Here is a 14208-nt window from a genome sequence, read left to right on the forward strand (position 1 = left end):
CCTGCATGACTGAAACTTGTGCTATGCTGTACCTTTAATACTCAACTGATACTACTTAAAAAGGACATTGCTCTGCAAATGATCAGTTAGCTGTTTTACAACCTTCAGAGGCCACCCTCATGAAGTTTGTTTCTGATTGTTTGGTCAAACACATTCAGACCACCTGCTGGAGGTTATTTTGTAGGTTACTTTGTCACATAAAGCTGCAGATACTAGTTCTGCTGAAGAATTAAAGACTTTCTAGAGGTTTCCAGGCCTCCTAGAGTAACGCTGTCTGAATCCTGGAATGTCCTCTTGACAGTGGGAGACACAGCAAACCATTTCAATATGCAAAAGATGTGTGGGTTGACAGACCATTTTTCAAAAAATTATATCTTGAAAAGTTTTCATTTCTTTGATATATGAAGCTCTCATTGAAACACTCATTTTATATGTTCAAAATCTGGACCACAATTTTTTTTATTCAAATCAGATGGTCAAGCTTATGGGTCATTTCATTTAAGATCAAATGACCAATAAGTCAAAACTTCAAATGACATCACACTTCACTTACACTGGGTTAGATTGTCTCTAAGCAGTAATAAAGTGTTGAGAGAATGATAAAGAGTGGGTCAGTGGTCAACAAACCAGTTGCAGTTGTGACTCACTGTAGGGGGTTTCACTTCCTTGAGCATGTCTTGATCCAAATCTAAAATAACAATTTGAGGAGACAGAAGAGGAGTCACACTTATTCCTGTTGCGTAAGCAGTTGCCTGTAGGGCTCCCATCCACCATTCAAGAGCTGCGAACTTTCCCTCTATCTTTTAGTAATGCTTCAGTTCACACAGCCAGCTAGGCAGTGATGCAATATTATCACATGATAGGTTCCCAGTTTTTCCCAGTCCTTCCTGAAGCATCCTGTCACGTTCTGCCTTTTACCAAAATTGGTTTCTATCTACAGCATAGACTGTTGGTAGGAAACAGGTCTGCATAGAATGACTATTTTATTATGCTGATTTTTCTCCATTATTATTTTTCCCCATCAAGAAAAAAATAAAATAAAATGAAATGTGACTCAGCTATCTGGGACTAGCTGATCATTATTATTATTATTATCAATATTATTATTATTATCATTATTATTATTATTATCATCAATATTACTATTATTATTATTATCAATATTATTATTATTATTATCATCATTATTACTATCATCATTATTATTATTATCATCATCATTATTATTATTATCATTATTATTATTATTATCATCAATATTATTATTATTATTATTATTATCAATATTATTATTATTATTATTATTATCAATATTATTATTATTATTATTATCATCATTATTACTATCATCATTATTATTATTATCATCATCATCATTATTATTATTATTATTATTATTATCATCATTATTACTATCATCATTATTATTATTATCATCATCATTATTATTATTATTATTAATTGGCTAAATTAAAAACCTCTGTTGTGAAAAAAACAGCTCACCCTCTTTAAATTCTAAGATTTTATGTTTGAAGTCATAAAAATATCTGGTCTTTACTAGGTTCTATTTAAATAAAACCGCATATGTACAGTATAACATGATGTAATACACTGGCTTGTAGAACCACTTTTATCGACAATAACCAAGTAACTTCAGTCGTCTTCTGTATGACTTGTGCAGCCTCTCACACCATTGTGGAAATTACAATGTTGTTTCATTTCAGTTTCACTGAAACATCTTGGCTATTTTCTTATTCAGCCATTCTGTTGTATTATCTTTGGACAGGGGATTTTTGTTTTTATTTTGTCCTGCTGAGTACAACTTAAGAAAAAAAAACAGAGGGTGCACGTTGGGTGTGTATACTGTAAATTTTAGTATTTTCTACATCAGTTAGTTTCATTCAAAGTCACAAATGAGCCAATTCAAGTGTATTGGCAGAAAGCATTGCACTTTTCAATAAAGACAATTTCACCATTTTATTAAAATTAAAAAGCTTAACCATAATTTCACTGAACAGGAAGAAATGACTATAAGAAAGAAGTGGCTTACGTGATGTATTATCCAACTACAAACAATAGTTCATCTTATTCTGCATCTGTGTTGAAGTTATGTCAATTTACCGAACAGCCCTCTAAATTGGAGTTTCACACCTGCAGGTTGTAATTGTGTGAAGTCAACATGACTTACTAATTTAATTTCCCCAAACACCATCACACCACTTTGCTCAACTATCATTCTGAAATGATGTGGCTCTGAATCAAAGATGAAGTCTGTAGTCTGTGTGCTTGAATATGAGTCTTTTCTTAAAACCAGCAGACCTCTGACCATTATTCCGGTTCAGCTGATCATAGATGATCTCTGCAGGTCATACTGACCACCAACAGCAGCTTGAGATTTTCGAGCATTAACCCCACCCTACTCGGGGCTGTTTTATTCCTAAATGGCTAAGATTGGTACCCAGTGGAAGAATAATGGCCTTTTTATACATTTGAGAAAGGCTGAGAAAAACAAGAGAAAGTGCAATACGTTTACACAGAGATGGTAAAGGTCTGAGGAACACAATGTTGATATAACTGTGCAAAACTAAAAATAATCACTTTGCAGACTTCCACAGAAAGTGAAAAATTGACATTGTCTTTATTAGCAAACTTGAGTTCAATAATAAGATAAAAACTCATTTAAATTTACTGACAAATTAAATTTTAAGTGGAGACTTTTACAAACCTTTTGTTATTGTGAAGGCTTTTATTGATTGATTGATTGATTATTGATATTAATTGCAACATTTTCTGGTACTTTTACCTCTTTTTTTAGTGTTCACATTGTGCAGCTTTTGTTTTGACCAATATAACTGGGATGAGAATATCTCCATGTATTACCTTGCATGATACACAGTATATCTGTCTGGTTAAAGTCTGACAGTTTAAAAATTGTTTCATTAAAACTGGATGAATTACAAATTGAAACCATAAAAATAAGTTATGAAAAGCTTTATTAACACAAAGACAAAAAGAGAGAATGGCAGCTTCAGACAGCATAATGAGGTTGTGATTATCAACTAAACACTAATAAATTGCTACTACAATGAGCAAATTCTCCCTGCAATTCACTTCTGTCCACCCTCTCCTATATTTCTTTCCTCTCACAGTTTCATTTGTTTTCAAACAATAGAGTGATTAGGTAATCACGACAGAATAGCCACAGGACATCTTCAGTGTGCATTCATTTTTATAGAGGCAGGAGTGATTTCACCCTCACATTCACAGTTTTAGGACATTATTAAGAGATGATCTTGTGTGATGGTGTCACTAAGAGGTCACACTGTTAGATATTCAACGATGTCATTAACAAATTGTTAAACCAGTGCCACCTACTCTTGGTTTTTAGCCAGTATTCAGTTCAGGTCAAGATGGTTGTGTCACTTCATAAGAATGTTTACCATAGAAATACTCTCACTGGTACTGTATTTAGTACAACTTGCCGAAAAGGTTTGGATCCCCTTTGCCTTCAAAGGTGCTTTAATTCTTCATTTTACATATTTCCAATAAAGTCCTGAAAAAAATCCTCCTAGATTTCAGCCCATATTGACATGATAGCATCGTGCATTTGCACATGCATCAATGATGCAAACCTCCCATTCCACCATATCACAATTGGCTCTATGCAGAGGCCGTGTGAGTACAGTAAACTCATAGTCATATTCAAAAAAACATTTTGAGATGTTTCAAACGCCTTGACAAGTCATCAAAGCAACCAACAGAAGATAAAGGGACATACCAGCCCAATATCACAGCAAAACATGTAGGAGACGTGCCAGTCCAACATGTCCATTTCACATTTTGAAGAGGCAGAGTGTGAAATGAACCCAGAAATGGTCGTTAGGTAAGGATAGGATAATACCATTTTTTGCGCATCTGTCACACTTTCATATTTCAGCTCATCAAACAAATTAGGTAGTTTAAGCTTCCGACGTCACCTTATGTGAAAAAGCAATGACCCCCACCCCACCCCCACCCAAACCTAATAATTAGCTGTGTCACCCTTGTTAATATTAGAAACACTGAACCAAAAACTAGTGCGAGTTGTGTGTAAAGACCCAAGATAACTGTCAACAAACTAATGAATGACTTAGCCAAGTCTGGAATTGCAGTCTCAAAGAAGACAATCACTTAAACCCTGCACAGGAATGGACTGTGGTTGAAGAGCAAGAAAAACTTCACTTATGCAGGAGTCTTCTAGCCAGATTGAAGTATACTAGGGAAAACCTGGAGAAAGACTATGCATGTTGAAAGTGTGCCCTTTGGTCAGATAAGACAAAGCTAGAGGTCTCTAGCCACAGAACTGCTGCTTATGTTGGAGAGGTGTATGACAAGTAACCAGTTTAAAAATCTGATTGGAATGAAAATGCTTCATGTAAACACACCAATCCAAAGATTCTGTCCCAATCACAGTCCTGTATGATTATTATTTCCTCCTGATTGACAGGTGTCAAATAGGGCTGGGCATCGTCACTGATTTCTAGAATCGATTCGATTCCGATTCACAAGGTCCCGAATCGATTTGATCCATGATTCGCTTCAATTCAATTCAATTCAATTCGAATCTGGGAAATTTTGCCTCAGACAGTCAGAAATATTGTAATTCAGATCGGTACATTTACATATTTTTGTATCTATAAAAAGGAAGCTGACACTCGCAAGACTTTATCAAAGGTGTGAGCATCACAGCAGATGCCTTTGTGTCAAAGTAGCTGGGGATAAAACACAGAAAAACATGAAGGTGATTTTCCTGGCCTGGGATTTTATAAAAATATTCTGCAGTACATCAAAAATGAAAGAAAACCATTAATCAACATATGAACATTACCTCTGAAGTTACAGCGGTTTTATTAGAGACACAGCTAAGCGTTTTGCATAATTTTAAAAAGTTTAAATTTGTTCAGTCGGTGGGTCGCGCTTTGTGTTTACATCTTTGTGCAGAATCCGTGTACCTGCTCTCATTTAAAGCTGTTTTAGCTGTTTGGTGGTTTTCAAAATTTTGTGAGGTTTAACCTGTGATTTTGGCATTTTGGGTAAAAAAAATTTATATTAAAAAAATCGATTCAGGATTTTAATGAATCGATATCACGTTATCCAAGCCAGAATAGATTTTAATCGATAAATCGATTATCAAAACCCACCCCTAGTGTCAATCTGTAAAGTTACAAGGGCAAGGTCACCAAGTCACTAAGTGACTTCTCTAATCTACTAAAAGAAATCTACTGCTTTTGCTATAAATTCTTCTCTTGGTTGATACAATGTCCTCAACTGGCTTTTAGGTGTACCCTTCTTAAATGTTTTAGTATGCATGCTATTGACCAACAACAGTATATTAGAAAGTAGCAGTAGAAAGTGCCCCATTATTTAAAACGACCCACATATTGAGTAAATGTATTTTATCCTTGCTAAACTCACAAGTAAACTGAAGGTTGTTCGTAAATGCATTTAGAATATGTACAAAAAATATGTCATCAGTGAAAACATCAAATTTAACATAACAGGAACCATGACAAAAATCTTGTAGCTCAGGATAAATATCAATACTGTTACAACCCAACAATCTATAGTAGTCAGCTTCTGAACACCACTGGATCCAGATGCGATGAATCTCCTGATAATTACTTTTATCAGCACTGGAATGGATTTGGTGGTTTGTTTACATTTGATATTACAATGCTGTCGTAGTGCTGGGAGACTGATGAGCATTTTCTGTGAACTGGATATCCAGTCATGACACTGGAGGCTCAGATCTTCTTCTTCGTCTGACTGTTCAAATAATAATAATAATAATAATAATAATAATGGATTGGATTTATATAGCGCTTTTCAAGGCACCCAAAGCGCTTTACAATGCCACTATTCATTCACTCTCACATTCACACACTGGAGGAGGCAGCTACGATTGTAGCCACAGCTGCCCTGGGGCAGACTGACAGAGGCGAGGCTGCCATATCGCGCCAAATAGAAGGTTCCTTCTGTTTTCATTGCTCTTTCTGGTATTTTCCCACCTGATTCCTTTTTTATTTTGTGTTTTTGGCTAAACCTGCAGCAGATTCAAAACACAGACACCATGGTTGAGTTCCTCCCACGCAGACAGCAGAGATGGAAATACACTCAACAAAAATATAAACGCAACACCTTTGTTACTGCTCCCATTCCCCATGGGATGGACGTAGAGACCTAAAATTCATTCCAGATACACAATATAACCATCCCTCCCAAACAGTGGTCACAAATCAGTCCAAATGTGTGGTAGTGGGCACATCTGCCATATTGAGATAATCCATCCCACCTCACAGGTGTGCCACATCAGGATGCTGATCTGACATCATGAGTAGTGCACAGGTGTACCTCAGACTGCCCACAACAAAAGGCCACCCTGGAATGTGCAGTTTTTTCTCACAGCAAAATGCCACAGATGCCACAAGCAATGAGGGAGCGTGCAATTGGCATGCCGACAGCAGGAATGTCAACCAGATCTGTCGCCCGTGCATTGAATGTTCATTTCTCAACCATAAGCCGTCTCAACAGGCGTTTCAGAGAATATGGCAGCACATCCAACCGGCCTCACAACCGCAGACCTCGTGTAACCACACCAGCCCAGGACCTCCACATCCAGCAGGTTCACCTCCAAGATCGTCTGAGACCAGCCACCCAGACAGCTGCTGGAACAATTGGTTTGCACAACCAAACAATTTCTGCACAAACTGTCAGAAACCGTCTCAGGGACGCTCAACTGCATGCCCGTCGTCCTCATCGGGGTCTTGACCTGACTCCAGCTCGTCGCCGTAACAGACTTGTGTGGGCAAATGCTCACATTCGATGGCGTCTGGCACGTTGGAGAGGTGTGCGCTTCACGGATGAATCATGGTTCACATTGCTCAGGGCAGATGGCAGCTGAGAATGTCCCAGTTCTTGCATGGCCAGCATACTCACCGGACATGTCACCCATTGAGCATGTTCGGGATGTGCTTGACCGGTGTATACGACAGCGTGTACCAGTTCCCACGAATATCCAACAACCTCGCACAGCCATTGAAGTGGAGTGGACCAACATTCCACAGGCCACAATTGACAATCTGATAGACTCCATGCGACGATGTGTTGCACTGCATGAGGCAAATGGTGGTCACACCAGATACTGACCGGTTCTGGGTCCCCAGACCCCCAATAGCGCAAAAAACTGCACATTCCAGGGTGGCCTTTTGTTGTGGGCAGTCTGAGGTACACCTGTGCACTACTCATGATGTCAGATCAGCATCCTGATGTGGCACACCTGTGAGGTGGGATGGATTATCTCAATATAGCAGATGTGCCCACTACCACACATTTGGACTGATTTGTGACCACTGTTTGGGAGGGATGGTTATATTGTGTATCTGGAATGAATTTTAGGTCTCTACGTCCATCCCATGGGGAATGGGAGCAAAAACAAAAGTGTTGCGTTTATATTTTTGTTGAGTGTGTAACGCAGCAGCATGAAGGAATGTAGCAGCAGAGTGTCCTGAACACAAGACTGTGCTCACGCTGTGTGTTACAGTGTGAAAAGGATGCGCAAATATTATGCAAATGGACTTAGAGGATTTCACAGTTTTAGATGGAATATCTCACCCCTTATATCCTCAGTGAAGTGTCTGAAGAGGAAGAAAAATGCTTTTATTAAAAGCAAATCTCTTTGCAATCGAGACTGGAAATATTAATATTTTTTACTGATGGAGGAAATAAAAGTGTCATATTTAACCTCAGGAGTAAAAGGTTGAAAAAGAAGAAAGGCTGTAAAGTCATCAAAAGGTTCATCCTCTGGAGAGAAGGAACGAGATCAGCACAATCTATGGATGACTTATTATTGAAATGACCGATTATCACTTACTGCTGTGTGTTAGTAATATCCTATCTAAAATTAAGCCCAAAATTCTTTACCATATAAACACATTATGGCCATTACCTGTATAAAAAGGACCACTAAAAAATAAAGTCACAATAAAATGTTTCATAGTTGTGTTTCTGTTTGTCCCCAAGTAATCTGTAAAATGATATTATTGATAACAAGACCTTTCTTACACCTGCATTTTTTTTTCTAATTGCCAGAAAGTTGAGGTTTGAAAAGGATGATGGCTTGTACAGGGTCACGTGATGTTTGACTTCAGTAAACAATTTCCATGAGTTTAAGCTGGTCGTTCTGAAGCCATATTGAATACAATTTCAATAAGTTGTATCCCTTTTATAAAGTTGCCACTTTGTGCAGTGCATTTTATCAAGCCTGGTTTCAAAACATCACGTGGTTGATGGGGAAAGGAAACCCACTAAACACAGGGTTTCACAACAGCACATAACTAACAAATGGGTAATGTCATTGAAATTAATTTATATACAGTCCATGATTGTATTGAGAATGTTCATTTTGTGAAATAGCACACTCATTAAAAATATGAGTCAAGTGCTTAAAAACAATACAACTCTATCTGGATGCAGAATCTGGATATGGATATGTGGTTACACTATTTTTATTTAGTTATTACCAAATGGGGTATAAGTGGGATGCCTATCGTAGTGTCTTTACTCAGAATATCCTCAACTAAAAAGAGCCTTTTCAATAAGCCTTGTTATCTGTCAGTGTTGTGACTATAGCTGAAGGCTGTGACAGCACTGGTGAGGAAACCTCTGCGTCAGCATTATCTGGCTATTCCCATCACCACCACCACCCCCAGAGGCATCTCTGGCTAATTTTAGATAAGCGATGTTGTTGGGCCTTTCCGTCCTCATTAAGCTGTTAGGGTTCTAACACACACACACACACACACACACACACACACACACACACACACACACACACACACACACATACACACACACATTAAAATCATACACTTCATGACTAATTTAACGCAGTGGAGTATGTCTGCTGCTGTGCACAGCAACTCGCTGCCTTCAGACACAGTTTGTCTGTGCAGAGAATGAGGCAACAGCTGAGATCAACGTTTTGTCAGTGAGAAACACGTTATCTATTCTGTATCCAGCTGAGAGAAGAATAAAACTGAAGCTACATCCTCAATTGGAAGCCATTAGCATTGGCATGTTGACCAGAGGTCATAGAAAGTTAATAACATTCAGCAAATTTGAGTGATTACGGGAAAAACAACCAGTGGTGACATGAAGTGGGTGGTATTTGAAGTAAAGGTTTTTGAAATTTCAGACCAGCAACTCCAGTAGCTGCCAAAGAGAGAGTAGGATATTATTGACTGGCATATGGTTATGGTTGTAAGGTTACCAATTTAACTAGAATATCCACGAGCAAGCAGCTGTCAGCTTTAGAGCAAGGCAATAAGTGCTTGCAGTGTCAAATCTAAAAACAAACAAATTAAAATGTGTTCCTTCATATCAGAACATGCTGTTATAAGCTCCACGCCTTTTGGAATCAATCCTGCACATTACTGACATCTGGGGGGCGCAGTCAGCTATTGCTGCTGAAAGTGCTGTTTGTTTCATAGTCATAGGAAAGCAGGCTAGCTTAGATTAGTCTCCATTTTAAGGGTTTTAACAATGGCGGAAACAGGGCAATCTGACAAACCCAGAGTTTTTTTCTGGTGGTTTATGCATGCACACTGTTGATAAACCTCTGATCTTTCTTGGTAAACCAATGCAAGACTAGCATACAAGTCAAGCTGTTTCCGACTCCCTTCCACATGATGTATGGAAACCCAATTTGCATTAGCAAGTAAACAATTGTGATTTATCATGGGAACAGATGAGTTTCAACTTGCTAACCACCTTAGCTAACATGTGTAATTTAGAGAAGATGGAGTGTAAAAACTTTGTTAATTAGTGCAATTAGCAATGACTTAAGATTAATGATTTGAATCCCCCTGTAGATATTGACAGTTGCCTGCAGAACTGCTCCCAACAAACATAGATGTTTACATCTGCGCTGTAACTGCAATAAGTTAATTAACAGATTTGCACTACAACCTAGTTTGCCTCTTATCTGTAGTTATTTTTATTTAATTTAATAACTGTACAGTACTCTCTGTATATAGTAACCATTGTCCTTAATGTAAATATGTAAGAAAAATTGTGTATGTTTCTGTTCTGTGTCCTGTGTACTGTTTGTTTGTATATGTGTCTTTTTGACTGCTGTTACAACCATAATTTCCCCTTGTGGGACAATTAAAGGATTATTCTATTCTATTCTATTCTATTCTATTCTAAACATATCATACCGTATCACACACTGCTCTGTGTTTTTGATTAAACTGGTTATTCTTTTGTCATTAATATATTTAATATATTACACTTTAAAACAAACAAACAAACAAAAATCAAGATGTAGGCCTGTGTCTCATTAACTTTTTTTTGCGGGTGTTTTTTATAGAGACATGTGGTCCAGAATATGTTGCTGGACATTCAACAGAATGTTAGGTATTTAAAACAAGCTCAAACGTAAACATATGCAACAGTATTATTAATCCATTTAACAGTGCTTGGAAACATTTTTCTGTAAAATAATTATTATTTGATACTTAATGTACAATTTTCCAATAATACAGGTGTATGTTTAATCAGGTTCTTTTTTTTTTTATCTCGTTATGCATGCTCAATAATCCAGGAAAGGAAATCCCAAAAGTTCTGTTCATCTAGACGTAGCGTTTTCAGTAGGAGAAATGTTTCGTCACTCATCCAAGTGACTTCTTCAGTCTCAGCTGACTGCAGGTTTCCCCAAATCTTATAAACAATACATTTGCACAATGACTGAAACTGGCCCCACTGAATGAACAATGGGCTGGGAGGTTGGTCCCTTGATCATTAATATGCAAATTCTCATGACCACTGATCAACAACCATTGATCAAAGCTCAGTGATCAATGGCCATGAGTACCATTCACAGAGAGTTGGGGAATGGCCGCAATCACAGTATTGTTGGATGATGATGGAAGATGGTGAAAGCATTTGACAGGCATGTCAAATAAAATTTATCTTCGTAAATTACCAAACAGTAGAGGAAAATCTCTCCTACTTCATTGTCAAGTTAATTTACAAAGTAAATGCTTAACTTTCCACTTCATACATGTTACACAATGGATCATGACTGAATAGAAGATGATTGCAATATCACAGAATTAAATTGTACTTTAATGTCTTAAATTGTGATTTTTGCAAAGAGAAATCTTTAGCAGATACAGAAGTGTGCAAATGTTTTGACTCCTTTCTTTGCTTTGTTTGGAGTCAGATTTTCTTGTGCTTTTTAAACATGATTAAACATAAAGTACAGGCACATCACTAATATTTATTCATATAATCAGCGCATCGTCTCAAATGAAAATATGTTCACCTTACTTGACTCAACCAGCTTGAAGATTTTTTGAATCCACAGCTGCTGACAAGTCGATTTTTTCTTCACACTGTGAATCTTTTCACACTGCGGAGGTCAACAGAAGATTTAGCCAGGCTGTGAAAACACCCAGTAATCTGCTTCTCGCACCAAATATACACCTGTCCCTCTGTTTTGGGTTAAAGATGCTTTTGTCAGCATATTCTAATTTTTTGCAGGATACTCCCAGAAGTTTTCCCAAAGATGAAGATGTTATGATATTATAATATCTGGTTTTAAAAAAGGTGTCTGACAGATAATTTATATAGACTGTAAGACCAAAGGCTGTACATAAAAGATCCCATGAGAAGTATCTTGTTTTTTCATAGTGGACATGACAAGCAAGGGCTGAATCTTATTATCTTAGGAACCATGAGACTGCATAGCAAATGGTAGCAACTCATCAGTCACAGGGCAGCCATCCCCGGTAGCATACCCTGATTAACTGTGGATTTAATTTTAGATGGATTCACAATTTATGAAAATAAATGTAATTATTTATTAGATAAGTCCTGAAGCTAGTGATGGAGGCCATAAACTTATCAAAGTATTTACTGAGGTCGGTACTGAGGTGTACAGTGTGTACAACCTCACTTTTGTGTTTTGCAATGTTTACATCTTAAAATACACTTCAGATTGATTGACACAATAAATCTCTCTACATGTAAATATTTTACATGCTTTCAACAAGTACATTTAGCATTAAACTGACATACAGAAGATTCTGTATCTTGCTTGTATATACACATGATTTACTTTATCAACTTAATGGGTATAAATGTTCTTTCAGTTAAAAAATCATTAGTAAAAATAATGATTCTAAACATTATTTTGAGATAACAATATTAGCTTTCTAACTCTTGGAGTTGTCATGGAGTTAGTGACAGTGTATGAAGCTGTTAAATATTAATTAAATAACATTTGATTGTTCATACAAGTATTTATCGACATATATATTCAGAACTTATGGCTTTAGAGACTGGTCCTTACAAGTACTAGGACTACCAAGCATATGGTGAGGTACAATGTACCCCACCGTACTCCAACAACCACAAACGTCTGTTGACTGACCCAACCTAACACCAAAAACCGACACACAAACACACAAACCTAACCTAACCACTCCTCGAATCACTGCTATAACCAAGCATTATTCTTAAAAACAAACAAACAAAAAACTTCAAGGAATCACACAGCATTCTTGTACCTTGAACAGTCGCAGGATGTTCGCCACCATGATCGATACAGAGCTGGCCGATGCGCCGATGACTCCCACAACTTTATCTGGCTTCGCAAAGATGGGAGGATCACCATTAGTGCAGCGAACATCAGAGCCATCCCTCTCAATTAGTGCCTGGACAAAAGTAAGGGACTGCTCCAGGGCATAGGTGTCACGTGAACATGTGTCCAAGATTCGTGCCCCAAGTGTCACATTGGGCAGCACGTCTGGGTCTTTGTTGATGAGGTCGATGGCAAATAGCATGGCCTCCAGTCGATGGATGCCTTTCTCCTTCTTCAATTCACCACATGGCATCCCCCTCTCACCACGGGAATGCACAGGGAACAACCCACCCAGAATGATGTCACCATCCAGGCGGATTGAATGGGTATACTCCTGTGAGCCCTGCTGGGAGTCTGCTAACACAGCAGGCTTCTGGGAGGTGGAACCTTGCATCCAGCAGCTCTTTAGCATCAGCACACAGAGAAAGCAGTGACTGTAAAGAGTCAGGGGCTTTGACTCACTCACCATTTTTGCAGTGACAAGAGGTGTGGAAAAAGTAAGTGTTGATATTATCACACAATCAACAGTCAAATGACAGTGCAGGCTGTGTGATAACGGAAGGCTGGGCCAGAACATGGAATATCCCTTCACTTGGGGCAGGGTTGACCATTGCAGGCAGGTCCACTTTGGAGCAGTGACCTTGAAGATTTCCTGTAGTACAGGTTCCTGTGGCAAGAACACCTTTCTCGTCTCTACAGCTCCAGCTTCACATTCTTTCAGAGACCTGCTTGAGAGAAAAATAAATACAGATAAATAAAAATAAAAGAACCTTTAAACAAGAGATTGCACAAGTTTTTCTGAGCAAAGGCATGCCACGGTGTTTCTTTGTTATTCTGCTTTACAACCTTTAAATATTTGTGCTGCCAAATACCAGAATAACTTTTCTGTTCAATAATAACAACAAAGATTCCTACAGGAGCAGAGTTTCTGTCTCGGTGTTTAAAAAGCAAAGATGTGATTACATCCCCATGGCTCTAATTTCAGCATTTAGAAAATACATATGGGAAACACTGGCCAATTAAAGGGTCTTATGAGAGCAAAATGCCATTCCTACTATCTGATTTGTGACACATCTTCCTTCAGACAACCCTGCTTCAACTCATAAAAGTTGAAAAAGTTGCCACTGCGGCATTGAAAACCTCTAAGCTGCAAAGATGAGCCGAGCGTTATGATATAAAGTGTAATTCCGCAAAACTTTTGCTCTGAATTCTAGATACCCCATTTAATTTTTTTTTTTGAGGATCGTGTCAGTCCATTTCTGTGCACCAAAGCTGGTCACAAGTTTTTACTGATGATGATGTGTGCATCAAATTATGTTTGCAGAGGCAGTTCTCACGGGAATAATTACTGTTTCTGTAGTGTTAAAGGCTTTAGTAAAGTTTTTAGATATTTTTGGCCTTCTAACAGTTGTACAAAAAGATCAAGGCACCAACTTACACTCTCTGCACAGGTGATTAATCAGCTCAGCATCTCTCAGCATTATTGCAGTGCATACCACCCTGAAAGCCAGCACACGCTCAGG

General features: G+C 37.9%; 1 protein-coding gene across 5 annotated transcripts in view; it reads right to left on the minus strand.

The window, feature by feature from the left end:
- Window positions 1-14208, minus strand: part of LOC308390315 (metabotropic glutamate receptor 8-like) — a 147713-nt gene that overhangs the window by 121661 nt on the left and 11844 nt on the right. For all 5 annotated transcript variants that reach the window (XR_013970425.1, XM_080872182.1, XM_080872185.1 and 2 more), the window contains exon 3: window positions 12612-13410. Coding sequence is in view for 4 of the 5 variants with exons in the window: in XM_080872182.1 (XP_080728308.1) it covers window positions 12612-13262 (651 nt within the window). In the remaining variant the exon portion in view is untranslated. The remainder of the gene's footprint in view (window positions 1-12611; window positions 13411-14208) is intronic.

The sequence above is a fragment of the Rhamphochromis sp. 'chilingali' genome, assembly GCF_963969265.1.
Source record: "Rhamphochromis sp. 'chilingali' genome assembly, chromosome: 2".
In the NCBI taxonomy this organism is placed as follows: domain Eukaryota; kingdom Metazoa; phylum Chordata; class Actinopteri; order Cichliformes; family Cichlidae; genus Rhamphochromis; species Rhamphochromis sp. 'chilingali'.